The sequence below is a fragment of the Lissotriton helveticus genome, chromosome 12 (assembly GCF_964261635.1).
Source record: "Lissotriton helveticus chromosome 12, aLisHel1.1, whole genome shotgun sequence".
NCBI lineage: Eukaryota > Metazoa > Chordata > Amphibia > Caudata > Salamandridae > Lissotriton > Lissotriton helveticus.
This window is the reverse complement of record NC_136073.1, coordinates 629843485-629870420: the sequence shown is the minus strand read 5'-3', so window position 1 is coordinate 629870420 and position 26936 is coordinate 629843485. Positions and strand designations below refer to the sequence as shown.

The 26936-nt window shown below is 47.1% G+C and overlaps 1 protein-coding gene across 3 annotated transcripts in view; it reads right to left on the bottom strand.

The window, feature by feature from the left end:
• The window catches only part of RIPOR1 (RHO family interacting cell polarization regulator 1), a 1634668-nt gene that overhangs the window by 549283 nt on the left and 1058449 nt on the right, over nt 1-26936 (bottom strand). For all 3 annotated transcript variants that reach the window (XM_078671049.1, XM_078671050.1, XM_078671048.1), the window contains exon 12: nt 15215-15344. In XM_078671049.1, coding sequence (XP_078527175.1) covers nt 15215-15344 — 130 coding nt within the window. The remainder of the gene's footprint in view (nt 1-15214; nt 15345-26936) is intronic.

Sequence of the window (26936 nt, the reverse complement as noted above, 5' to 3'; positions counted from 1 at the left end):
CCAGCACTAGCAGCAGAAAGAACAGGCGCAGAGAAGTAGCTACCAGTTGATGTTCAGGAATAGCCAGGTTTTCAGACACCTTTGAAAGGTGAGGTGGGATGTCTATGAGCGCAGATGCAGGGGAAGGGTGTTCCACAGTTTAGCTGTATTGTATGAAAAGGAGCGACCTCCGCTACGCATCCTTTGGATTTTGGGGCTAGTGACTAGATGTAGGTTCGCAGAGCAGAGGAGTTTCCTTGGACAGTAAGCAGTGATAAGGGACTGGTTGATGCGGTGGCCTTTACCCATGGGGGTCTTTAAATGTAATCCTAGCCTCTTTGGGCAGCAAGTGTAGGGTCTTTAAGCTGGGCATGGCTGACTGCGTTCTGGGTGAACCCGACAATAGTCTGGTGGCACAGTTCTGGGCCACCTGAAGCTTCCTTAAGGTGGATTTAGGTGCTCCTAGATACAGTGAGTTACCTTAGTCCAGGCATGAGCGGACTAAGGCCTGGACCTTGGTTCTCCTTGCCCCAATTGGAAATAGGGGGAGAATTTTCCACAGCATTCTGAGGATGCTGTGACAGACCCCTGACAATTCCACTGCTTGCTGGTCGAACTTAAGTAATTTATCAAGCCACACGCCTAAGCTTTTTATTTTGGACATCAGGACCGGGGGGGACCCAGACAGGTTGGCCATGCCAATTTGAGATCCATATTGGATGTGTTACCTATATGCCTAATTTTATTTTTGTCTCCATTAAGTCTGCGACATGAGTGTTGCAAACAGGTAGCTACCTTCTCCAGGCAGGATTCCAGGTCAGATGGAACATTATGTGGAGGATTTAGAGATACTACCAGCGGAGTGTCATCCGCATAAGGGACTACTTTAATCCCATACGGCTGGATGACATCAGCCAGTGGCCTCATCTACACATTGAACAGCCTAGGACTCAGGGAAGAACCCAAGGAACTCCACAGCTGAGAGGTAAACGCCTTGAGGTAGATTCCCCCGCAAAGACCCGAAATGTTCTGCCATTGAGAAAGGATTGGATCCAAGAGATGGCCCTGACCCTGAAACCCTGGCCCTCCCAAGCCTTTCAATGAAAATGTTAACATTTACTGTGTCGAAAGCGGCACTGAGGTTAAGGAGGATAATGGCCACTGCTCCTACCTGATCGATTAACTTTTTTGCTTCTTCGACCACAGCAATAAGTGCGGATTCCGTTCCATGTTGGGGTGGAAGCCCGTCTGGGAATAGTGTAGGAACTCATGAGGTTCTAAGAGAGTTGACCTACAGGGTAACATCTATAACCCTGTTTTACATTGCTATGTTAACCTCCTCAATAGGAAATGGAAATTAAAGATGGTTATTCCTACTGAAGGAATTTTAGGTTTGTGCACGTTTTTTTCTTATATATATTTTTTCGCGCTCTGCCCCTCACTGACACTCATTGAGGTTAATATAACAAACGTGCTTATCGAAAAAAAACACTCCTGCTCCTTCCCAGCTGGGAAGTTGTAGCCCACATTGTGTACCTTGCGGTCCCTTTGTGCTTGGAGGAACCCTATGATGAAGCATGTCACCGTTGGGCGAGTGAGGGTTTTCGTCCATTTAAAGGATATGCCCACCTCTATATGATTTCTAATAAAGCTGTCCTACACACAGTGTGAGTTAGGTTCTAAGAAAGTTGACAGAGTAGAGTTCATGTGCTTTTCCAAGATCTTACTAAGCATGGGTAACAGGGATATGGACAATAGTTAATCAGAACTTCCAGATTTAAGCTTGGCTTTTTAAACAAAGCTTGTACCATGGCATGTTTGCAGGCCGGTGGGACACGTCCATTGGTGATAGGGAGATTTATCACATCCCGTATGACCGGTAATACCATCTCTTTCCCCTCACGGAGGATGTGAGGAAGGGCGAGGTCCAGGGGTGAACCTGATTTTATTTGCACAAAGATGTCTGATAGGGTGTCCATGTCCAACAGTGGAAATTCCTCCAAAGTGTGCTTAATGTGAGCCACAGGCGTGTTTATGTTAAAGAGGTCATTGGTCATAGGGGTAAGAAGATCGCTAGGCCCTGGAGAGTCTGGGAATGTGTTGTATATAGTCTGAATTTTTCCCTGGAAATATCCTGCAAGTTCATTACATCGATCGGTGGTTATACCTATAGAAGTATCCCGGGAAGTTTTTTTGGGGGCATTAACTGCTGAATTATTTTTTTTCTTCGAAATAGAGAGAATGAGCATTTTTAATTTCAGCCTTGTAGCATTTTATGGACTCTCTATATAACATTTTACTGGTCTCGCTATAGTCCTTCCTCCATTTCCTCTCTAACCGAATGCAGGTCCGTTTATGCAATCTAAGTTTAGGTGAGTACCATGGAGAGATTTTCTCTCTCATCCTGAGATGGGTATTGTAACAGGAATGACTGTTTCCAATGAGGACTCTATCCAGTGTGTGTATGTCTTGGATGATAAAATAGTGTTGGAGTCAAGTGAAGATTTTGAGCGCAGTCTACCAGGCCTCTATAGAAAGTTTGGACTAAGGGCGTGCTTTCCTGGAGCTTGGTTCCTTAAAAGCACGTTGGATGGTAGATTTTAAGCAGAATGGGATCAGTGAATGATCAGTCCAAGGCAGGGGAATAGGTGTCTCCACTACCAGCTCCATATTATTAGTAAATACGGGATCTAAGGTATGGCTTTTGTTATGTGTTTGATGTATTTAGTTAGACCTGTTGTGTTTGTAGTAATAGATGTTTTTTCATTTCTTTCAAATTGGTTTGTGTTTTCTTGTTTGTTAAAAATAAAATGTGATGGCAGTGTGTGTGTGGACTGGTGGCATGTGTTGACTGGTGCTTGGCTGGCAGTGTGTGTAGAATGGAGCTTGGCTGGCGGTGTGTGTGTGGACTTGTGCTTGGCTGGTGGTATGTGTAGACTGGAGCTTGGCTGGGGGTGTGTGTAGACAGACTCTTGGCAGATGGTGTGTGTGGACTGGCGCTTGCCTGGGGTGTGTACGGACTTGCACTTGGCTGGTGGTGTGTGTGGAGTGGCACTTGGCTGGTAGTGGATGTAGACTGACATTTGGCCGGTGGTGTTTGTTGCTGGCGGTGTGTGTGGGCTGGCGTTTGGCTGCTAGTGTGTGTGTGTGTTGTGAAGAGCAGCAAGTCACTACACCCACACACAGCCTCCAAAACACACGTCCACATATTCCACCAGCTTCCAGGTAGTATGATTGTTGTGTCTTAACTGCCTTCTGACTGATGGTGTATGCGCTGGTGGTGTGTGAGATTGGCCTCCAGCTGGCGGTGTGTGTGAGCTGGCATCTGGCTGGCGGTGTGTATAGTGACTTGCTGCTGATCGCTACATATACTTTGCCAGCCAAACGCCAGCCCACACACTCTGTCAGCTGCCAGGGGGTGTGATTGCGGTGTAAGTCCTGTGGGCATATATAAAGTGATGGTCCCATGAATGGCGCTATTTGTTGATGTGAGTGGTGCAATGTGCTGGGCACGTTGCTGGCAGTGTAAATGGTTTTGTATGTATCACGCATGAAACGTGTGTGAATGACCTGTAAAGGGGTTGTTGCCTTGTCCAATCTTTACAACTCATGAGCTGTGAATCTTTGGTTCCAAATTCTGAACTTTCAATTATTATCAGTAAATTTCATTTTTGTGAAATCTTTTGTTAATAAAATTTACATTTTGAACTTTTCACTCACCCTCGTGCCAAATACAACCAGTATGTGTGTGTACTTGATGATTAGATGGTTGTGCAGTAATATGTGGCTTTACCGTCTTTCTCTGCCAGGGTGTACGTTGTCTCTAGGGAAAATCTACCAATTCTAGATATTCTCATAAACTAGACACGAGGGGGGCTCCAGAATGGCTCGTGTGGATCCTGCAAAGTACTGGAATCAGCTGGGAGCCTCAAACTTCTGCCACCCAGAGTTCCCACATACCTCCTGATATAAATGATACCTCTCCTATGGGGGTGGCTCAGTGTATGCAAAAGGGTGGGATCCCTGACGCAATGTTGCAACATCAAAATAGGGCTAACTGCAGTTTTGGAGTTTGGCGGTCACCCAGGAAAACCTACCAAATGCATGGATTTCTATAAACTAGACACTCAGGGGAGTATAGGGTGGTGTGCTTTTTGTGGATCCCACAAAGTTTTCTTGAGCTCAATGCCCTGCAAACCTCCAAATCTGATTAAAATAGCACACTTTCCTTTCATTTTTGTGATGCATTCTTCCACAATCAGACGGAATCCAAAAAATTCCTACCACCCAGCGTTTCTCCACTTGTCCCAATAAAAATGCAGCTCCACTTGTGTGGCTAGGTCAAGTGACCGCAACATGAACCGTTCAATATAACATCAATGAAAGTACTCACAAAGGGACACTCATTGACCTTGGTTTGATCTGTTCCAGCTGTGGGCACTAGGCCCAGCCACACAAGTGGAGCAGCATTTTTATTGGGATATGTGAGAGAATACTGGATGGAAGGAATTTTGTGGATTCCTGCTGATTTCAGAAGTGTACGTTAAAGAAAAGCAAGGAAAGTGTGCAATATGAGGCAAAGTTTGAGGTTTGCAAGGGCTTCAGAGTAGGAAAACCTGGTAGGAGCCACACAAGTCAGCCCATCCTGGATTCCCATAGGTGTCTACTTTTTTTTAAAAAGTACACGTTTGCTAGGTTTCTCTTGATGCCAGCTGAGCTAGGGGCCCAAATTCCACAGCTAGGCACATTACAAAAAAGGGTCAGTTTTCTGTGAAAAAATATGTTTGTGTCCATTTTGCTTTTTGGGGCTTTTCCTATCGCAGGTACTAGCTCTACCCATACAAGTGAGGTAACCATTTGTATCGGGGGACATAGGGGAATGGTATGTGGTAGGAAATCGGGGCACATGTACAAAGCGTTTTTGTGGTCGCAAAGGGTTCGATTCACAGAATCGGCCTGCTTGCGAACGCAAAAAGGCTTTTTCACATCTACAAAGCATAATTTACAATTTGGTAACCTATCACCTAATTGTAAATTGGGTTTGCGGTTCGGAATTAGGAAGAGAAGAGTTTACGGCATCCCTTCCTAATAAACGAATCACAGTGGTATGTGTGAATGTTTGCAACCAAAACGCAGTCCAAAAGCATTCACATTTTACCACCTACTTCAAGTAGGTGGTAACCCATTCGCAAATGGGAAAGGGTCCCAAAGGTACTCCTCCCCCTTTGTGAATGTTTGTAAAACATTTTTTAAGAGCAAGCAGTGGTCCCACAGACCCCTGCCTACTCTTAAAAAATGAAAAGAAAACTTTTCGTTTTTCTTTTTGAAACGCATCCCGTTTGCCTTTAAGCAAAATGGACAGCAATAACAAAATAAGGTGTCTAGTTTCAAAAAAATTTACAGGTTTTCTATGTTTCTCTAGGTGCCGGCTGAGCTATGGCCCAAAATCCACAGCTGGGCACGTTGTAAAAAAAAAAAAAAATGAGTTCTCAATAGAAAATGTGATGTGTCCATGCTGCGTTCTGAGCCCTTTCTTACTGCGGGCACTAGGCCTACCCAGATGAGTGTGTTACCATTTTTATTGGGGAATACAGAAAAGTAGAACAAGTGTTATTATCAATTGCATTTCTCTGCATTTGTGCCTTCCAAATGTAAACCAGTAGTTGAGAAAGAAGACATGCTGAAAAATGCCCTCTAATTCACATGCTAATATGAGTACCCCACAAATTCAGATGTGCGAAGCACTGCTTCTAAACACCATATCTTGTGCCCTTTCGGAAATACATAGGCATCCTTGATACCTATTTTTCACTCTCTATATTTGACCACATGAATTGCTCTATACCCGGTACACAATGAAAAATCATTGCAAGGTGCAGCTCAGTTATTGGCTCTGGGCATCTAGAGTTCTAGGAAAACCCACCACCCTATCCTCGCAACCAGAAGGGTCTTGCAGATGAAATGGTATATTGTGTTTGTAGGGGGGGGCGTAGACAACTAAGATAGCCAGTCTCCTCTTACAGATCCTCTGCGGCGACAGATAAAAATCCTGCACTATCTGCCCTTTCTGGTTCCCATCTCCACTCCATCCGGCCTGCTCTATGTGGGAGAACAACAGGGACACCGCTGTTTAAACGACGAAAGCCGAAAAGAAGCTGGTAGTTCCTGTGTCCTACACCGGCTGTGCCTCGAGGTGTCAGGCGGCTAGGGGTTGGAGGCTGCAGATGGTGGCCTGAGTGGAGGGCCCCTGCATGGACACATGGCTCGGACGGAACTCTGAGACAGACTTCTACAGAGTGGAGGAACAGAGTGCTAGCCGCCGGCCTCGTGGGGACGGCTGGTCGTGACTGACCCTGGGCTGCCGCGCAGTGGATTGCAGCCTAACTTGGGCTGTCGTGGAGGAGGCTCTGCGCGAGGGCCTCGCTGGAACGATCGCTGCGCTTGCTGGTGCGTGTAGCATGTGCTTGGTGTCGCCGACAGAGGGGACCATCTGCCTGGAGCAGTCTACGTGCCTGATGCCAGGCTCTGTACGGTTCTAATGGCTGTCGCGGAAGGCAGACACACTGCCTGCTCTGCCCATTTCAGTGGGGATATCCCAGTGAGACCCACGACTCGGGATCTGGCTGCTCCGTGGCCTGACTTGCTGCGTAGTACAGCCCCACCCTGCCCTTGTGTAGCTTACTTCCTCCTTCTAACCACCCAGTGCCTTTGCTGTACTCATGACATGGTGGGTGGGGGAGCCCGGGGGCCTATCTGGGGCAATGTGCTGCCCACCAGACTCTTGGACTTTGGAGGTATGAGCCGCCTGCTGGCCTGGCAGTAGTGTTTCCCTCCCTTGGCTCACAGTAGTGAAGGCACTATTGGGGGACGGCACCTGGGCTTTCCCCGGATATCGAATGACATTCGGTTGTGGCCTCCTTGGCTGACTGAGTGTTGAGCAGGAGTCAGTCGGAACGGTCCGGGCCAGTGTCCAGGATCTCTGGACCCCGCCACGACAAATCTGGTAAAGGACAGGGTGGTGTGCCCTGGACAATCCAACAAAATTGTGAACTATACCCAGGCCATTCCAGGGGGGGGGTGTTGGGGGGTGTTTACCCAGCTACGGACTCGAAGACCGGCCAAAGTGGACAGAGCTCCATCGCTGTCTGATGTGATGGTGGCTATTATTGGCTCTTGCACTGAAGTAGATATTAAGATTGACTCAGTGGCCATAGACGTTAACCTCTTCCAAATGGTTCTCTGGAAGGAGTCACAGTCATGGAAGATAGTGTGGGAGCACCGCAACGAGAAATGACTGTTACAAGAAAAGGTTTCTTTGCTACAGTACCTCACAGTGCGCATGGAGAAGCGCATAGAAGATTCCAAGTGGAGATGCAGGAGAAATAATCTATGATTCGTAGGATTTCCAGAAAAGCAGAAGGTCAATTGGCAGAATGGTTTCTGGTGGACTGGATCACTGGTACCCTGCTCCTTCGGAGGCTTTCCAAATTCTTTACGGTGGAGCGTGTGCACCAGGCTTTGGACCCTCTACCCCGATTTGATGCGCTGTTGATAAGCCCTTATAGGATGCCTTTTTAGGTCTCGCCTGTGACAGCGCATGCGCTGCTCTGGCACGACATTTAGTGAGTGGGCTTTAAAAAGACGACCACAGCTTTTTGGGTGGCATTGAGCGTGCAGTTACGCGCACAGTAATGAGCAGAGGCCTCTCTGTTTTGCTTGCGCTTCAATGCCCCTCACCCACTACAGAGCGCGTCTCGCGGGCCTTTTTTTTTTTAGCTGTGTGGCTTCTTCTGACCAGCGCTCCTCACCTTATTGTGCGTTCCTTGCTGGCGTTGCTCGTGATGTGCGGTGCGTGTGCGTGTCTGCGGGAGCAGGGTGTCGTGTGTTCGCAGCTGTGAGGGATTGTCTATGTTTGTGAATCAGGATGTGCACTCTCTGCGTCTATAATTATAAATATGTGCCTTTGTCAATACCGTAGTGTTTACTGCTGTGTGTGTTCTGTGTATTTCGGGGTCGGTGTCAGGGTTGGGTCCTGTGTGTGCTTCTGAGGTTCAGCTGTTGTTGACACCGTGTTCTTTTTGTCACTGAGACTCTGTGCTTGTTCATCTCTTGAGTGGTCGTGTTCGCCTCCGTATTTGTGTGACCGCTCCTCTCTATGGCTGTGACTCTGCACTGCACCTGTGTGCGCTGTCCGGTAACACACATCGTGTGCCTACAGTTGTGTATCTTTTGTGCCTTGTGTGTCATGTGTGCGTTTGTGTGCCTCTGCTCAGCACATGCGTGTGTGTACCTGCGATTCCCAGCATATTCTTGCCTATGCGTAGCTGCCATTTCCAGAGTGCAGCTGTGCTTCTGTGACGTTCCCTTGGCATTTGTTTGTGTGTGTCTGTGATCCCCTGTATGTATCCGCAGTGTTTTCATGACTCACTGTGTGGGTTTGTGTGTCTGTGATTTCGTGTTTAGATGGGTTATTCTCTGGGTAGCAGCATGTCTAATGTATCGCCCTGTGCGCTTGTGTGCGTTTGCAGTTGTATGGCTGTGCCTTCCTGATTAATGCTAGCTGCCTGTCGTCCTGTGGTTTACTGCAATACCTCCTCCCTCGTGCACCCTCGTAGCTAGGGGATTGCGGGGGGGGGGGGGTCCGCCCCAGGCGGCACCATTTTGGGGGCGTCCGCTCGGCACTGGTGGCCCGTTGCGGCGGCCTTTGTAATTTATTTGGGGACACTCACTGACACTACTGTCAGTCACAGTAGTGTCAGTGTCCCCAAATAAAGTATAAATGCCGCCGCTATAGGCCACCAGTGCCGCGCACGCAGTCCCGCGTTTGTGTTTGCTGATCCGTCCCAGGGCCGTCAATCTTGTAGCGTGTGAGCGCTACCAATGACGGCCCTGGAAATCGTTTGGCCAGCCCTCGCGATGAGAAAATAGCAGTGATGCGTCACGCGCTTCACCACTACGTGCTCTCGTGAGGATTTAATTCTGGCCTGGGGCAGTGGCAGTGCTGCTGGTCCTGGGCGATTTGCTGGCTGGAGGCTGCTGCAGCAGAATTGAATGAACCAACTCCTGCCTGCCATAGAGTTTTGAGTGAGGTAAGAGACTCATTGCTAAACGTTTTCAGAGGGGTGGCTGGCTCCGAAGACTCTAGGGTAGAGAGGCCCTCAAAGTCTCTGTCCCCGCACCTGTCTTGGCAAGAGGGAAAACTGAGATTTAACCACCGCGCCGCCACACCCTTCCACTTCTCCCTCAGACTGGTAACAGCAGCTGTAACATGCCAAGGACGGACATCTTCTTTCCTTCTCGCAGGCATCATACGCTGAGAACAAGAAATGCTCAACGCGAAACTAATCGATCAATTATGCAGCTCTGGGCGGGATAGAACGCTTGGCAACTCATCCATAAAAGATAAACAGTAAAAGATAAACAGCTATTATACTTGAAGTGATGCATAGTTAACATCCGCACCCTGGGTAGGCGTGAGCGTCACTGATCAAGGGTATACTAAAATCCGACGTTGTGCCTGAGAACTTTGCCAGGAGGCAGTCCTTCTGCTCTGACGTCACCCACTCTCATCTGCTGCTCTGCCTAGCAATGACTCGTACGGTAAAAAAATACTTTAAAAGAGTGACATTGAAACTTCCGTTTTACAGGGAACACTCACCGAATTCAGGGCTGGGTAGCTCCTAAAAAACGTGCTGGCAAAGTCAACCTCCTCATTCTTTTCATCCCTCCCTGGCCTCTCTTCCACACAACCTCCTCATTCTTTTCATCACTCCCTGGCATCTCTCCCTCACACCCTGCTCATTCTCTTCATCACTCCCTGGCCTCTATCCCTCACACCGGCCCTCCTCATTCTTTTCATCACTCCCTGGCCTCTCTTCCTCACACCCTCCTCATTCTTTCCATCACTCCCTGGCATCTCTCCCTCACACTGGCCCTCCTCATTCTCTTTATCACTCCCTGGCCTCTCTCCCTCACACCCTGCTCATTCTCTTCATCACTCCCTGGCCTCTATCCCTCACACCGGCCCTCCTCATTCTTTTCATCACTCCCTGGCCTCTCTTCCTCACACCCTCCTCATTCTTTCCATCACTCCCTGGCATCTCTCCCTCACACTGGCCCTCCTCATTCTCTTTATCACTCCCTGGCCTCTCTCCCTCACACCCTCCTCATTCTCTTCATCACTCCCTGGCTTCTCTCCCTCATACCGACCCTCCTCATTCTTTTCATCACTCCCTGGTCTCTCTCCCTCACACCTGCCCTCCTCATTCTTTTCATCACTCCCTGGCCTCTCTCCCTCTCACCAGCCCTCCTGATTCTTTTCATCACTCCCTGGTTTCTCTTCCTCCACCGGCCTTCTACATTCTTTTCATAACTCCCTGGCCTCTCTCCATCACACTGGCCCTCCTCATTCTCTTCATCACTCCCTGGCCTCTCACCCTCTCACCCTCCTCATCCTCTTCATCAGTCCCTGGCCTCTCTCCCTCACACCCTCCTCATCCTCTTCATCACTCCCTGGCCTATCTCCCTTACAGCGGCCCTCCTAATTCTCTTCATCACTCCCTGGCCTCTCCCTCACACTGGCCCTCCTCATTCTCTTTATCACTCCCTGGCCTCTCTCCCCACACCATCCTCATTCTCTTCATCACTCTGCCAGTCACCGGTGTATTCAACTGTGTAGCCTTGGACCGTGTCATGTATGTGCATGTAACTTGCATGATCGAGGTAACTATTAGAGGCAATACTACGTGTCTCTCGGACCTCTTTCAAGTGCTCGCCGTCCTCCCCCCCCCCTCCCCCAGGGGCGGCAATCTGAGGGATAGCCCCGGGCGCCACAAGCTGTAGCTACGCCCCTGCCCTCGTGTAATAACATATTTGTGCGGCACCTCAGAATGTCATGTTTTCACAATTATGCATACAATTGTCAGCTCTAATAAAATTAACAATGTAAACATTGCAGTAATGTTCATTTATCCATCAAACACGTCATTGAGAGCATGCTACGGGCAGCCTGGGCTCCCTGAAGTCCACAGTATCCACAGGGAGATTCTGTATCAGAAATGAGGCACGGACTTCAGGGTCACTTGGATCATTACACACACCCCCCAACATACATTACAGAACAGCAGTGGATAATGCTTACCTCATGTTTTACCATCAAAATTACATCCACACACTAAATACAAAAAGTTTTTTGCTCAGTCAATGACTTCTGCAGTCCACAACACTGGCTGTTTGCCCTTCCACATCCCCGTCAGTGAATAACCTAGGCAGACTCATGGTCTCTGTCCTGTCACACTACAACCCCACGTTCGCAAGGTAGAGGGAAGCGCTTTTGTCAAGCACACGCAAATGAGTTTGCAGAAATGCGTCTCTTTCCTTGCATAGGACCTAAGGAACAGTCACTCTCTGTACATCAGCTCTATGCTAAATCACTAGCCCTTCTAGTTGTCTCTTAAAATAAAATGTGTGTTCAAACCAACTACCATCTCAGTATTCTGTAGGTATGCGGACTGGAGCGGACATTTTACAACTACCGGTATGATTTGTTCAGGCATCCCCAAAACCAGGCTTTGTATCCAACAGACTCGATTCACTGCAAACCCTACACCACCCACACATTAGCCTCTGCTTAGTACAACCGACAGTTTTTGTTAGGCTAAACATCAAACTGCATACAGGAGACAAATTTACTCTCTAAATACATTAAACAGTGTAAAGTAACTATAAAGGCCACACGGATATTACAGAACTGTCAGATATAATGGTTACAAGCAAACTTCAGTAGGAAAATCACTCCCATTCCCCAACTACAACAAGCATTGGCATAACCAAGAGGTTTCGCCTTTGGGACCTTATAAGTGTTTAGTTATCCAGCCCAATATCCTTGGTGTAACAACATCAAATGTTGCATGGCTAAACACTTATAAGGTCCGAAAGGCGAGATTTATTGGCTATGCCAATGCTTGTTAACTTTAGGGACCAAGATGCCATCCTGCAGCACGTCAGAGTCTGTGACCACCTTCAGTTCGAGGGACACCTGATTTGAATCTTCCCAATTACAACCAAACGTTACAAAAGCAACGAAAATCCTACCTAGAAGTCAAGAAATGTCTTGGAGACCTCAATTTGTGATATAGCTTGATGTTCTCTGCAAAATTAAGGGTAGTTCATGAGGCGAAAGTCCTTTTAGAGGAAGCCAGAAACTGACTTGATACATTGTCTGTTGGGTCCAGCCAAATGACAGCACACAAAGACATGACCAGCACAAACAAGCTTAGACACTCTTCCCGGCTGCATAAATGGAAGAAACGGACGGACCGTGATACCCTTAACCTTACAGGAAGAATTGTGGTCTGTCTGGCTGCACCCTTTTGGATGAGGGTGGACTGTCAAATCCTTGGGACCCATTGCAGCGCCGGAGTGATCCAAGCACGGGCAGTGCCAGCACCATCATGGGTCCCTCCTATAACTGTGAGTATGGTCCTGCTGAGAGAAAGGCCCAGAAGACAGTGGTAATGTGTCTTAGGGGAAATTCCTACTACAGGGGACTTCATCAAAACTATTAATACATAATTCTTTAAGGGGGGGGGCGGACCCCAATGCAATTGTTGTCTTTTTTTTGTCTTCTTTCTGGGGTTTTATAATTTGCATCACTATAGATCAAGGATGCCATTAAGTGAGGTGGTGTGGAAGGACTGCATACAATATATCCTATAGCCGGCAGGAACCATAGGGAAGTAAGGGGCATGAGAACAAAGGGGGCTGCTGGGGGTGCTCTGGCTTCGCGACGACCACTGGGCTTCGGTCTCTAGCATAGCATGAAGTTGTTATTTTGAACAGAGAGACTTGTATTGATTGCGCTCTTGGTTCACGGGTATTGGGCGATAGATGCAAGTTTACAACCTGCCAAGGTTTGGACAGGGCAAGTTAGTGCTACTGCCCAAGGGGTAGGTGGTGTTGGGGGCTAGTTTTATCTTAATGGTTTCATCAGTTCAGGGTTTAACTGCTGCTCTCATATGTTGATGAGTTGGTATTTATCTCTGTGGTGGCCTGTGGGATGGCTGTGCCCCAACCCTTTCTGGCGGTTTAAGTGGTTGTTGGATCTGGTATTGTATGATGATGGCAGATGTATATACATTTATGACGTGGACTGTTAGGGGCATGGCCCAATTAGAGAAACTGCGTAGAGTGCATGCCTATCTGAAACGCAATCAACTTTCTATTACCTTTTGGCAAGAAATGCAAGTTGGGGGGGGCTGTATCCTTAGTTTCTGGAAGAGATGGAGGGAGCAGCTGTACCCCACTTCATACTCTGGATGTGCCTGTGGAGTCATGATTTGGGTGGCCCCGGGAGTTCTTTCCCACCATAGGGGACAGGTGACTGATCCAGAGGGGTGCTATGTGATCCTGTTTGGTGCCTTAGATGAGCATGAGATGTGCTTGGTAAATGCGTATGCCCCGAATAATTGTGCTGCCTACTATCAAGGAGTAACAGCAGCTCAAACGCCATACCTGACACTTTTGACATGATCTTGGCTGGGGATTATAACTGTGCCCTTAATGGGTTACATGACCGCGCACCTCCAAAACCTCACACCGCACCAAAAATGATCTAAATGCTAAGTGACATGATGCAGGGCCTAGGCCTGATAGATCTTTGGAGGGAATGACACACTGACAGTAGAATGTACTCCTGCTACACTTCTGCGACCGGGACATATAGACACCCACCCTAGCACAAGACGTGAAGGGATCTCGTATTTGGCCTTCTACTTGTCCGATCGTTCCCCCGGTACTGATAGGATTGGGGAGGGGATCGGTCCCGCTTTGGCGAGTCAGGGCAGAAGCTCTCACGGACATCCCATTTGAGGCAGAAGTGAAAGTGGGACGGTCTCACTACTTTCTTGAAAACTGGGGGAGCTCAGGAAGCAGGGTCCTCGACTCTGAGGCGATGAAGGATGTCATTCAAGGCATTTGTCTTAAGACTCCTATGAAGTAAAAATGTGATTAGAACACAACTTGAGCCAGCGTGAGTCACGACAGGCCGAGCTGGAAAAAGAACTTCCGACTAGGCTATCTATATAGAGGAATGGAGACAAACTCCGAAAACATACTAGACGGTTTAGGCTGGAGAAACACACACGGCACAGCACTGGAGATCATACGCAGAGGGGGACAAAACAGGACTACTGCTAGCCTGGTTGACGAAACAACGGGAGGGTCGGGAACCGGTACTGCTGCTCTGGAATAATGCGAAACCATAGTCAACTCCCAGGTGGTCATCAATGACATCTTCCAAGACCACCTTAAGGCAACATACACAGTGCGAGGGGATGACACAGTTACCATGGGGTCACCCTCCTCCCTGAAAAAAATATATTATATATATATATATATATATATATATATATTGCTTTTGTAAATAGGCCATTGTGAGGAGAAGTTACAAATGAAAATATTGCCACAAATCAACGTTTTTTTTCCTACTAATGCTCAATATTTGTTGATTGCAACATTTTTCCCCTCTCCCTTTCTCTGGAGGAACAGCACCCTTCTATGTTTAACCACTACATTTAAGGAGCATGGGTGCTGGACCTAATAATTGGAACCGAGCTCCTCATTGTTTATACAATCTCCTTTTAACCAGGTCTGCTCCCTCAGTTAATTAATTCTCTCCCTCTTTTACTCTTAAGGGCAATAGCAAATAATAATAGGGCTCCTGTACTTGAATGATGCAAATTGACGCTGGATACTATGTAAGATTTTACAGTAATATAACGCTGGAAATGGGCCCAATTTATGGCGCTAAGACAGATGGGAGGAATTGTACTTAGAAAAGGGAGGGTAAACCTAGAAACTAAATTGGTGAATAAAGAATGGGTGATACATTTCTAGAGTGAATATGTCCGGCAGTCCCTGCCATGTTTCGGTGGAGGGCAATAACATATCTCTATCATTTTAAACCTGTGCTACAACCCCATGTAGATGGCTTCTGTATCAAAGGTGATGCCATTATCCTATGGTGCCCTGGCCAGAGTACACAACATGTGATGCAATAAGCTGTGACGTCAACATTAGGCAAATGAGCACATTTGAAACCTAAAACACTCTTTTGGTTGTAGAATGTTGAAAAGTATGAGAAGGGAAGGGTTGAGATTTCAAGTTACACCCTCTCTACACATTCCCTTGCAATACACTCGGAGAAGCCAAAGAGCACACGGCATACAGCACTTACATAGAAGGCCTGCTCCCGCAGCGAAGGCGTGTCAGGTGGACTTTGATTATACATGGAGAATCTTTTGTTGACTGTGGCAGTTTTGTTGACAGCACTGGCACTAGACGACTGATCATCCTTGTCAAATGGGCTGAAAGAAACAGGGTGAAATGCATAATAAGCAATAAGCAAAACTCTGCAGAAAACGGGATCAAGAGAACATACGAAGCAAGGAGACGAAAGCTTTTCAGTATCTTAGTAAAACCAAAAAGTGTAGATGTGTATGTGTAATTGTGAGAGTAAAGGAAACATGGAAATACGTTGAAGGTGATCAGAAAAAAAGCAGAAATACTGAAGCATTACTTTGTTTCAGTAACAAAATGCAATGATGAATAGGCACTTGTGATTAGGGACAACATTGAAAAAGCTAACTAAGAGTCCTTCTGAAACTTGCGAAGCCCCGCGGTATAAACCGACGTAACCATTTGCCATACATAGTAAAATATTAAGTGGCATTACACTAATAACCTTGCCCAAAGTCCATACTATTCATCTGGGGGACTGATAGGGTTTGCAATGAAGGTCTGTCCGACGGTAGAAGTGCACTGGAAAACAAGTGCTCTTCAGTATTTGATCACACAGTGGAGCATATGGCAGACAAATAGTGAGCGTATAACATTGGTAGAATACTTGAGGGACTGAAACTTTCAGTAACGTTTCAGTATCATTTGCCACACTCTTTTATGAGACGAGCGTTGCATGCAAAAACTGTTTTCTCAATAAGATGCTTAAATAAATTACAGAGTTCAATGTGTGCCTTATCAGTTCGACTTTTACAAGAACTAGACTAGTTAGTGGTATGTCTCGTGTGGGCAGGATTTGCAGGAAAGCACAACAGAGTCAAATAGGACACATTAAACTGATTGGCACAGTGAGCGAAAAAAATACACTCTAAGTTCCCCGAGGCGCTGCTGGTCTTGAATCTTGTAGAGGTGAGGAAAACTGGTGTCTAAGCGCTATATAGCCCTGAGCGCCTCACAAAGCAAAAGGCCCTTGCTCGTTAGGCCATAATGAACAAGTTACTTACCTTCGGTAATGCCTTATCTGGTGTAGACTATCTAGCCGCAGATTCCTTACCATAGAATTATCCCCAGCCGTCAGACTGGATCCGTAATTTGTTTGCGAGCGGTACCCTAGTGTGCCAGTGGGTGGCGTAGTTCAGCTCCACGTGGTGTTGCTGACATCGTCCAAACTATATATGACTATCATGGTGCCTATATAGATGCCACCCAGGCGTGCTGACGTCTGTTACTTCTCGCAACTTTTCAAGCCAGAAGTGCAAAGCCACAAAGCACACTGACCACTGATGTGGAAAACTATATATATATATTTGGGGGGTATTTGTAGAGCGCAACGTTCGCTCCGGAGGGAGCATCTTAGCGCTAAGAAACCTAAATGAACCAGTCCAGGGGGTTAGATGGAAGCTTTGGAGTACTCGTCCGGAAGATTAAAAATCCATGTTTTTAGAAGCTTTCTAAAGGGCTTTTCCTGGGTTTGTTGTCTGAGATTTTTAGGGAGACTAGGACCCTGAAATGGGAAAGCCCTGTCCCTAGAAATCTGCTTGCAGATCGAGGACGATGGGTGGGTCGGTAAGGAAACTGTGGCTAGATAGAGTCTCTACCAGATAAGGAATCACTGAAGGTAAGTAACTTGTCATCTGATAAGAGACTTCTAGTGACAGATCCCTTACCTTAGAATAGCTACCCAAGCACTATCGCCTTAGAGGTGGGTCTGCAGACCAATTTCAAGAGAGGAAGTCCTGCAAAATGCCCATCCAGACCGCCCTGACTGTCCAGACAGTAGTGTTTGGTGAACATGTGCAGGGAAGCCCACGTTACTGCCTGGCAGGTGTCCAAGACCTGAATGCCACAAGCTAACGCAGTGGTTGCAGCTTTAGCTCTGATGGAATGAGTACGCAAACCCTCACAGGGTTACTCCTTAGCCAATGCATAGCAGATTTTGATGCATAGTACTATATATTGCGAGACGGTCCTCTTCAGCACGGCTCGTCCTTTATTCGCTCAGATATACCCCAGGAAGAGTTGGTCATCTACCCAGAACACTTTCGTACGGTCAAGGCAGAACGACAACGCTCGTTTTGGGTCCAGACTGTAAAGTCGCACCTCCTCTTTGGAGGGATGAGGCAGAGGGTAAAAAGTAGGCAGAGTGATAGTAATGAGACTGATTTCAAAGGGTTATTTACACACAAACCCATTTTTGCCTACAAAAGGTCACGTAACATCAAAGAATTATTGAAGACCAAAACTGTGAAAAATGTAGGAAATTTGAAAGGAATGAAAAAATGCCAAAATTGCATTCATTGCAATAATGTGATTGTCACTGATTCCATAAAACACCCACACACTGGCGAAACCATCCCCAGCAGGATTAATGCGGACTGTAATTCCATGAATGTAATATATGCCATCAAATGTCCCTGCGGATTATTATATGTGGGAAAAACGGAGAGAAAAGTAAAAATACGAATTTCAGAACACAAGAGCACTATCCGCAATAAGAATGCAAACAGCAGCCTGGCAGTACATTGGGAAAAAAACAGACACACTATCGCCCAGTTAAAATTCCAGATACTCGAAATGGTTACCCCAACACCCGGAAAAAGTCTCACTAAGACATTACTGCAGCGAGAAATTTTTTGGATCAGGAAGTTACAGACACAAGATCCCAAAGGGATCAATGATCGAGCAGACTTTATTTGTTTTCTTTGATATTTGCGCAAATGAGAACGCTGGAGGCACATTTTACATTTGTTCATGTCCTTTGATGAAAGTTATTTTGAATTTTCTCCGCTTTGAATTGCATTGTGGTTATGTTAAAAACTTGTCTGTATTGTGCATGTTTACATTTTGCATCACATTAACATGGCGTATGTAGGACTCACACATCCACGATATGTCTTTAAGTCCGTCGTTTATTTTTGTGTGCTGTTGCGCTTAGCTACTACGTCACTATTGCGCCCTGTATTAGTAGAGGCGGCGTTTTAAACATTGTTGTTTCGCCGAGCACCGGGGACCATGAGGAAAAGGAGAGGGCCGACCCGCGAATGTTGAATTCTGTGGCAGGGAAGAGAAAGGTAGATATTGCTTGTACTGGCATAACTCAGATATTCGCTTGACTCGCGATGTTAAGCTTAGCTCACGCATTGCTTGTTTTTTTCAGTTGACTTCCGCCATCTGGGTTGACAGAGCTACGCTGTAATCTTGTGCATCATTTTTGCCCGCAGCAGCAATCTCAGAGGTGTGTTTTGTTGTTTCCTGTAAATATGGTTCCGCTTTGGATACTTAAGAACCAGTGATTTATTGGCAATGTCCCGTTTTGAGGGAATAAATGGAGATTAAAATACACGATCCTCTTGTTCTTGCTCTTTAGACAGATTTTTCCATGCTTTGGCCAGAGTGATACATTAAGCAGTTCCTGGGTTTTATGTCATTGTACAGCCAGACCAGTTGTTCCTGTTACAATCCGTATCCCCTTTGGTGCACATATTTTGCGAGTAAGTAGTGAGGAAAAATGTCGCGTCTTTTTTTCTTTTTTTCTTTTTGTCTTTTTAAGAACTTTGCCAGAAACATGACTTAGACGAATCCTTTCTTCTCACAGAGCGGCGGATGTAGTTTCCTATACTGGCACATTTGAACACGTCTATTCACACACATTATTTGCTGGGCTTGAAGTGAGTATGATTTCACAGAACAGGGAGTTGAAGCACTTACAGTAATATTTCACAGTACCTACAATGCACACAGTGACTCGCTATGTACTATGCATTTTGAAGAACCATATTTAGTTCAGTGATAGAAATTATTTTCTTGTTTTTTAGGTACCGCCCCTGACGAAGGGCCGGGTGGCCCGAAATGCATTGGGCAGGAAAAACGACCATTTTTTGTTATTGTTACACAAACGCTCATGATGAAATATTGTCATTTGGATTGATTTAATTCATGTATTAATGGTTTTTGCACATGAAGTGTGTGCCATGATGATCATTATAACTTGTCAGTAAAAAATATGAAGATGAAAACATAAGAATAATTCGCAGTGTGTTTTTTGATATAATTTGAGTTAACTATTTGATGAATGCAGTGAAGAAGTTCCCATTGTGGACTTGCAACAGTGCACAGAGGGCAAGCGGTCACGCTTGATTTCAGTGTATGTTTAGTTCCTTGATGCAGTTTTTGGACACAGCATCTCCTTCTGTAGCACGCATGATAGATTTTGTTCATTTAGAATAAGCTAACATTGAGTATTGTTATTCATATTAAGGAGTGCCTTTCCCACCACTAATTTGTTAGAGTGATAGTTTGACCTACGAGAAATGGAGTGACCACTTTTGAAAGAAAGGAAGATCTCGTATGAAGCACCATGTTTGTCTGGATAGATGCTTAGATAAGGAGGCTTGGATGACAAGGCCTAAAGCTAACTGACCCTTCAGGCAGATGTTCTTGCAACGAGAAAGGCTGTCTTGATGGTAAGAAGCCTTAGTGAACAATTGTGCAGAGGCTCAAAGGGAGCACACATAAGGAAAGTGAGGACGAGATTGAGGTCCCACTGGGGCATAAGAAAGAAGTGGGAGGAAATGTATGTTGCAAACCTTTCAATAACCTATTGTTAGACCTGGCAGCATTGGCCTGGGTCTCCCCTGCATTTTTTGCCTTGCCTACTGTGTTTTTGCTGTGTGTTGGACCGTGTTGCTAGTCTAGATGCTTTGGGCACTTTGCCACTGCTGTTCAGTGCCAGAGAGCAAGTGCTCCCTTTGTAAATTGTTGTTATGGATTAGTGATTCCATGATTGGCATAGTTGACCAGTCAGGCTCTAGTACACTTCACAGTGTGTGCCCAGGGCCTGTAAATCAAATACTGCTAGTGGGCTGCAGCACTGATTGTGTCACCCACAGAGGCAGCCTGTAAAATGTAACTCTGGCTTGCCATTGCAGAGCCTGTGGGCAGAGTAGTACTACAAAACCAATAAAGACTGCCGTTTTCACAAAGTGAAAGAGCAAAAGAGAAAAACAGAAACGTCTGGCACTTTTAAGGTTTTTTTAATAAAACCCCCACACACCAACCTGGTTGGTGTCATGCTTCATCATTGGGTCCCAGCTGAGTAGCCAAATGCTACTCAGCTGTGCTGCGACACCTGGTTACAGTGGATCAGGTTTTTGGTGTGATTGAGTGTGATGAAGTGGTTAAGTGAATGGTTAAAAATACCTCAGGATTCTACCTGTTGGATTTATTCGTGGTGATCCTGGGTAAGATTAAAATGAGAGTATGGATGAAACAGTGCTATGTGTGACTGTATAGATGTTATCCATTGATGGTCAACACGTTTCAGCCCTCAAAAATATATAAACGGGGCTTTCGTCAGGACCTCTCAGTGAGTGAAGTGAATAGTGAGTGGTAAAAAGTCACCTCATGTGTTGCATATTTAAGTGTTCACGCTAAGGGACACTGAATGCAAAAAATTCTTTTGAAAATGGACTGACCGTATTATGAGTCCTTCTATGTTGATACCTGTAATAGAATGAGACAATCAAACAGCACATGGATATCTAGTTGATATTGCATCAATACTGAAAGATGATGTCCACATTAATCATGCAATAACAGGCATACTCGCAATCATTGTCGATAAACACACGCACTATGCTTTCAGTGCGCAGGGACAGGTACATTAGTTTCCAGCATTAAAATATCTTCTAATAAATTTTGTTTAGATTAGGAACAAAAATGGTGGACATGCCAAGGTGAGCAATCCTAAAGCGCCATCATGCCTTATAGTAAGCATAAAAAGGTGATGGTGTACCTGTTGCAATGACACCTTTAAACAAGATGTCTGGCAGAGAGGCGCCGTGAAAATTAAATACACTATCACGTGCAAATGCAAAATAGACACTGTTGCGTGTTGTATGTTGGTGATCCCTTTAAGTAACGCGGTATATTTACTTTAAAAGGTATTGTGGCTCGAATATCTGCTCCTGAGTACCTGTGGGGAGCCGTTACATCACCAACTCTGGCGATGCAGAAAATAAAGAGGAAAAAAATAGTGACTTGGCAGTTCGGTAACAGAAACCAAAATGGTAGCTTGTAAAGCGGAATTTCAGTAACGTTTAGTCTGGAACGGTCTTACTTTATGTTGTGGTCATCCCCGCAATTCTCCTATGTGTCGTGCTCCGGAGGAGGCTTGCTGTTCTAATGCTGCCATGTCCGGGTATTTGTTGAAATGTTTACTCAACGTCGGGACGTGAGTAGCGTCATTGCGAACCACGTGACCTGCCACGTCATGTAACTGGAACGCTGACTTGAGAGAGCATCCCTGTCGCTGAGTGACTGTTTCCTTTCCCGGTTCCAGCACTCGTTTACTGTAGCAGTGCCTCACTCTTTAGATGGTGCTTTAGCTCTACGGGTGGTTTACCTTTGGTGGCGCCAGCTCTCATGGGCCAGGGTTCAAGTCCTGCCTGTGCTGGGGCCATGTCCTCGGGTGGTTGTTTTTCATACGTTGTATTCATTTCATATTTTACACGTATTACACTGTTACATTGTTTCCTTTTCATTTTATTTTGTCTGCTTGGGCATCCTTGTCACTGAGTGACAGGTTTCCATTCTCGGTTCCAGTGCTCAACGTTCCGTGTCTCTGTGCTCTGTCCTGCCCTCGGATGTCGGGGTTAGTTCCTGCCGTTTTGGGGTCTTTGTGCACCTCTTCTCGTCTGTTCTCAGTCGTTAGGCATGGTCGGGGCTAGTGCCTGGATAGGACTCCTCCTGAGTTGCCTGGTGCTGTCGGCATGGTGGTTCTCAGTTGCTCTTGTGGGGCTGTGTTTTTGGCCGTTTATGTGCCCTCCACAGTACGCTTCGGCTGCCTCCTGCGGGCTCTGGGGTTGCCAGTTTGCCAGTAAAGTGCGATGTGGTATTCCCCACACGCTCCCGTGCACATGTTGTGGCTGGTGTTTTGCTGTTCCTCGCTGGGATGGCGTGGTGTGCATTTGTGTATGGTGGTTTTGGCCGTCTTCTGTGCTCTCCTTGGCTCTGGTTCCCGGCATTCCTGGCTGATGGGTCTGTTCCCTTGCGGAGGAGCGGTTATCTGCGGGGGCCTCGGGCTGTGTGCCTGGCTCCTCCTGGGGTTCTTCCCTTGGTCCTGCGGGCTCTGCGGGGTCCTCCCTTTGGGTCTCTTCGGTTTGTGGCTCAGTCATTCCTCGCCTTCATGGTGGCTTAGGGAGAGGTGTGGCGCCGCGGCCAGGGCGACTGACGCTGGAATCTGGGGACCACGGTTCGATCCCCGGCTCCGGCGGCAGGTTAGCTCAGCACCATGTGACTCTGGGCAATAGCTCGCTTAATCTTCCCGACGGCCCCCCAGCGCCTAGAGACCCTTACGGGTGATTGTGCGCTTTACAAATGTGGACTTTACTTTACTTTTTCTTGGTCACCGTGGTCTCGGTTGACCGCATGGGCGAGCTGGGGCCCCTTCTTCTGTCTCCTCCCTTCTTGTGGTTGTTCTCCTGCCTTGGGGGGCTGTCCCCCTTCATCTGGTTTTAGGTGGCCCCCTGGCTGTTCTTGTCTGGGTTGTCCTCCCTGATGGTGTCCTTCCGTAGGGTGGGTTTTAGGCTCCTGGTGCCTGGGTGACTGGCGGTGCTTGCCTGGTCTGTCCGCTGTGGGTCCTCCCCGTCTGGTTGGTCCCGGTGCTCTGTGGCTCCCTTTCCCGGGTGTTGGCTCCCTCTCCGCCTGTGGTGCGTGCTTGGGTCTGTGCAGGGTCGGTTGGCGGTTTCCCGTCTGCCTTCTGTTGGCCGCTTCCTGGTTTGTTTTTGCCCCTGCCTCGCGGGGGCTTCTTGTTGCTCTCCTGGGTGGTTTGTGCTCTGCCTCATTCCCTGTGGGGTTTGCGGGCTTGCCTCGGTCACTATCTTCCTGTTTGTGTCCCTGGTGCTGGTTTTTCTTGCCTTCTTGTCCGGGCTCCCTGCGTCGCGCCTGGGCTTGTGGGCCTGGCCCGGTTGCTTGTCCTGTTGGTGGGGCTCGCCTGGGTTCATCCCGTTTCTGCTCCTGCGGATCTTGGCTCCGGGTTTGCTCCATGGTCCGTGTTGGGCCTCTGTGCTCTCTGGCTCCCTTGGTTCTGGGGTTTCGGTCCTGCCGCGGTATTTTTATTACCCCTTGGGGCGTTCAGTTCACGCTGTGCTTGTGATTGTCCGGGGCTGCTGGTTTTCCCAGTTCTTTTCCCCGGTCGGGCCCGAAGCTCCGTGTGCTGTTTGGGTCCTATTCTTCTTTTTCCCTGGGACCAAGGAGCTTTGGCTCAACGGTATGTCTTGTTCCTTTGGTGGTGCCGGCTCGGGTTTTCTCCCTGGTGGTGTTGACTTCTCTGGCTTGTTCCGCCCGTTTTTTTCTGTCTTTCTCACTGTTGGTGGGACGCTGCCTGTGGCCTTGCCCCTGTGTTCCCTTTGATTCCTGTCGGATTGCCGTTTTCGGCTGGGTCGGTCCTGGGCATGGGTTTGTGTCGCTATGGCCTGGTGTTTCGGTTGCCGGGCTCTTCCGCCTGCGGTCTTGGGTTCTTGTCCCGAGGTTTGTTGGTTTTTGCTTCCTGGGTGCTCGCCTCGGCGGCTCCTTTGTTGCATGTGGAATGTTGTGGGGCGGTTTTGCTTGTCCCCTGCGCTGGGCTGTCTCGCTTGTTCATGCTGCATTCCCCTTCCTTCCGGGTTCATTATGCTTTCTTGTGCATGGGTCCCCGGGTGGGTGTTCGCCTTCCTGTTTGGGGCTTGGCCTGGGTCCTCTTCGATGCCCTTGCTGTCGGTTGTTGTGGTTTCCTGCGACCTCCGGGGTCTGTTTTTGCTTTGCGCCTGCCTGGGCTCTCTCATTGCTGTCTGGCTCCCGTCTTGGGGTCCTTAGGGCGGCTGTGTTCCGTGTCCCGCCTGCCTCTCCTTGCTGGTGGGGCTTGGGTGCTTTTATTTGTTTTGTTGTTCGCGTGGGGTGCTGGTTTCTGCACCTCCGTCCGTTCTTGCGGCTCTTGCCGGTCTGGATTCCCTCTGTTTCCTTTTGCTTCTGCCCCTGTTTGCCGCCGGTTCTGGTGGTTTTGTTTTCTTCTCCCCTCCGGTTTTTGGTTTGGGGGTGGTTTGGCTCTCTCGCTGTTGCGGGTCCGCCGTGAGTGTGGATGTGGGCTTCGGTTGCCCTGTGTCTCTTGCTGCTGTGGCCTTTTTGTTGGGTCGCTGTGGTGGGGTTTCCCTCTGTTTCTTCGGTTCCTGTGGTGCCCCGGTGGCTCTTGGTCTGTTGGGGTTTTTTTGCGCCCCTCTCGCTTACGGCTGTCCTTTGGGTGGTCTTGGCGTGTTTGGTCCTGTTGGCTGCTTTCTGTTCGCGGGCCTGTTCGCAGGTTGTTTTGGTTCCGTGTGGGGTCTTCCTGCTCGTGGTTGCCTCTCTCCGGGGTGGTTCTTCCACTCGCTGACCTGTTGGTTTTTGCCCTCTTCCGTGGGGGTCCCGTCCTGGTCCGTTGGTTTCTTGTGAGTTTCCATGAAGCCGCTTGGCTTTGGTATGTGTTCACTTTGGTAGACACGTGGCGAGGAAGACTAAAGAGGAGGTAATGCCCCGGTTACTTACCAGTAATCTTCATTACTCCGAGTATAGTCTTCCTCGCCACATGAGTTCCCATCCCTCCCTCCCTGTCTGGCTATCGGCTTCATGTTTGATCCTGGAGTGAAGGGGATCTCACATTAGGACCGTTCGTATCCCTACGGCGCCTATTACTGAAAGCACCACAAGACGAGACCCCTCGTGTGACTAACTGCGGATGCATGCTGGAAATCGATATTCGCCTGGACCAAAAATCTCTGTAAAAACTAAAAGACACTACGGGCCTATTTCTACGCTATCAAATCGTTTCAGTTCCCGGCCCAGAATCTACTACCCCGCTGCCTTATCTTAGGACCCCCCTTTACCTAGGATTCTAGGAGAGTTCTGAAACCCTGATGTGTTTTTTGAAAGATGTTGACCTGCAACTACATCTCCGTTGTTGAATTGCCTAAATGAAATCGGACCTGGGCTTAAGAGTGCCTGGATATCAGAAGCATTTTTTGTGATAGTATTACCCACCACCCCCTCTCTTCCCCCTTCACTTGCCCTGACGAAGGTGCGGCCAGTCTCCGGGCCTGGCACCGAAACGCGCGTCGGCGTTGAAACAACCTACCCTGAACCTCTAATCATCAACCTCCGGCCCACGGCTGAGAGGACATGTTCAGGATGTTCTCAGAGCTCTATTCCCTGAATCCCTGTCTGAGCGAATGAATGAACTATGTATGGGAATGTCTGTTAGTGATTCATGAATGTGTTCGAGTTTGAATGTTGGAAGATTGGTTGTTCATGGGGTGTGTATTTTTTATCTTATTATATTGAAATGTTTAAATAAATGAATATGCCTAGATGCACTTTAAAATATGAAGTAAATAAAAATAAAAAATGACGTATTTTTTATAAACTTGAATGTGTTCGTGTTTGAATTTAATGTGGCACTAATACTTTGGTGAGCACTAAATGGGCGACTTTTGAAAAAAATTGGGACTCTTGAAGAGCCTATTACTGATTAAACACGGGCAGATCTTTCTTCGTCTTCTCTTACCTTGATTACTTGATGATCTTGCATTCCCCACAAATTAGCTATTTTATAATGTTGTTGTTTATCTGTATTTTTTTCTGTGCATACTTTGAGGCTTGAGCCATGCCAGGTGTTTATGAGGAGCTTTGATTGAGCACACAGGCGCTAAGGCTAAAGCCAAACAAAGTGCCTGTTAGTGGGTTGGCCTCTCTGCAGAGCACACAGAACAATGTTTTTGTATTCCATTTGCAACTGAAAATCTGTGGAAATGTATGTGAAGGGGGTACACTGATGTCAAAATATTTGCAAGGCAAAAGTAAGAGAAATTAAGGTGCTTACATTTGAGGGAGTGCAGTGCATGTTGGGGGCGGTGAAGTGACAGAGATAAGAGGAAGGGCATTCGGGGAAGAGTGAAAAGAGGATGCTGAAGAGGAAAGAGAGGGGTTGAAGATGTGCAGATGGACAAGAGATGCAGAGAAAAAAGGATACATATCTAACATAAAGCACACATAATTGAAGGCCAAAACTCCTTCCACAGGCCTCAATGCTATTTAATTCACAGACTCACTATTTCAGAAGTTCAGAATTTAAACATTTTCAATGTTAATTCTTTATAAGAAATCATTGTTGTTACTCATTTATCTTAAACAGCTAACACCCAGTGACAAAGCCAATCATACAGGCTTTAAGCGTATGTCAGTTGCTGTGCAATTTATCTGGATAAAATTACATCTCAGAGAGAAACCAAAATACTTGTCTGATGGCACACTATGAGAATCGCAGAAATGTCTTTGGCATGTTCCTTTATAGGGAGCACCCACTTTTTTCATCCCACTTAAAGACCTGTTTTCACATATTTCTAAATGACTGGTTACAGCCATGAGCTGTGGGTGCTTCCCGAAGTCTGGTTTGAGCATATTTTTCAAAGTAAATACTGCATGCAGTGCAAGACACTGGACAAGCATACATTTTAAAGGGCTAAAGTTGTCATGCAAAACAATTTACATATTACAGTAACTGTTGAACAAATGAAAGCAAGACGATACAGGGCAGTTTTTAATATGTTTAATATTTCAAGACTATACGTTCCCACCGCTTAAAAAGCCGTGCTTCA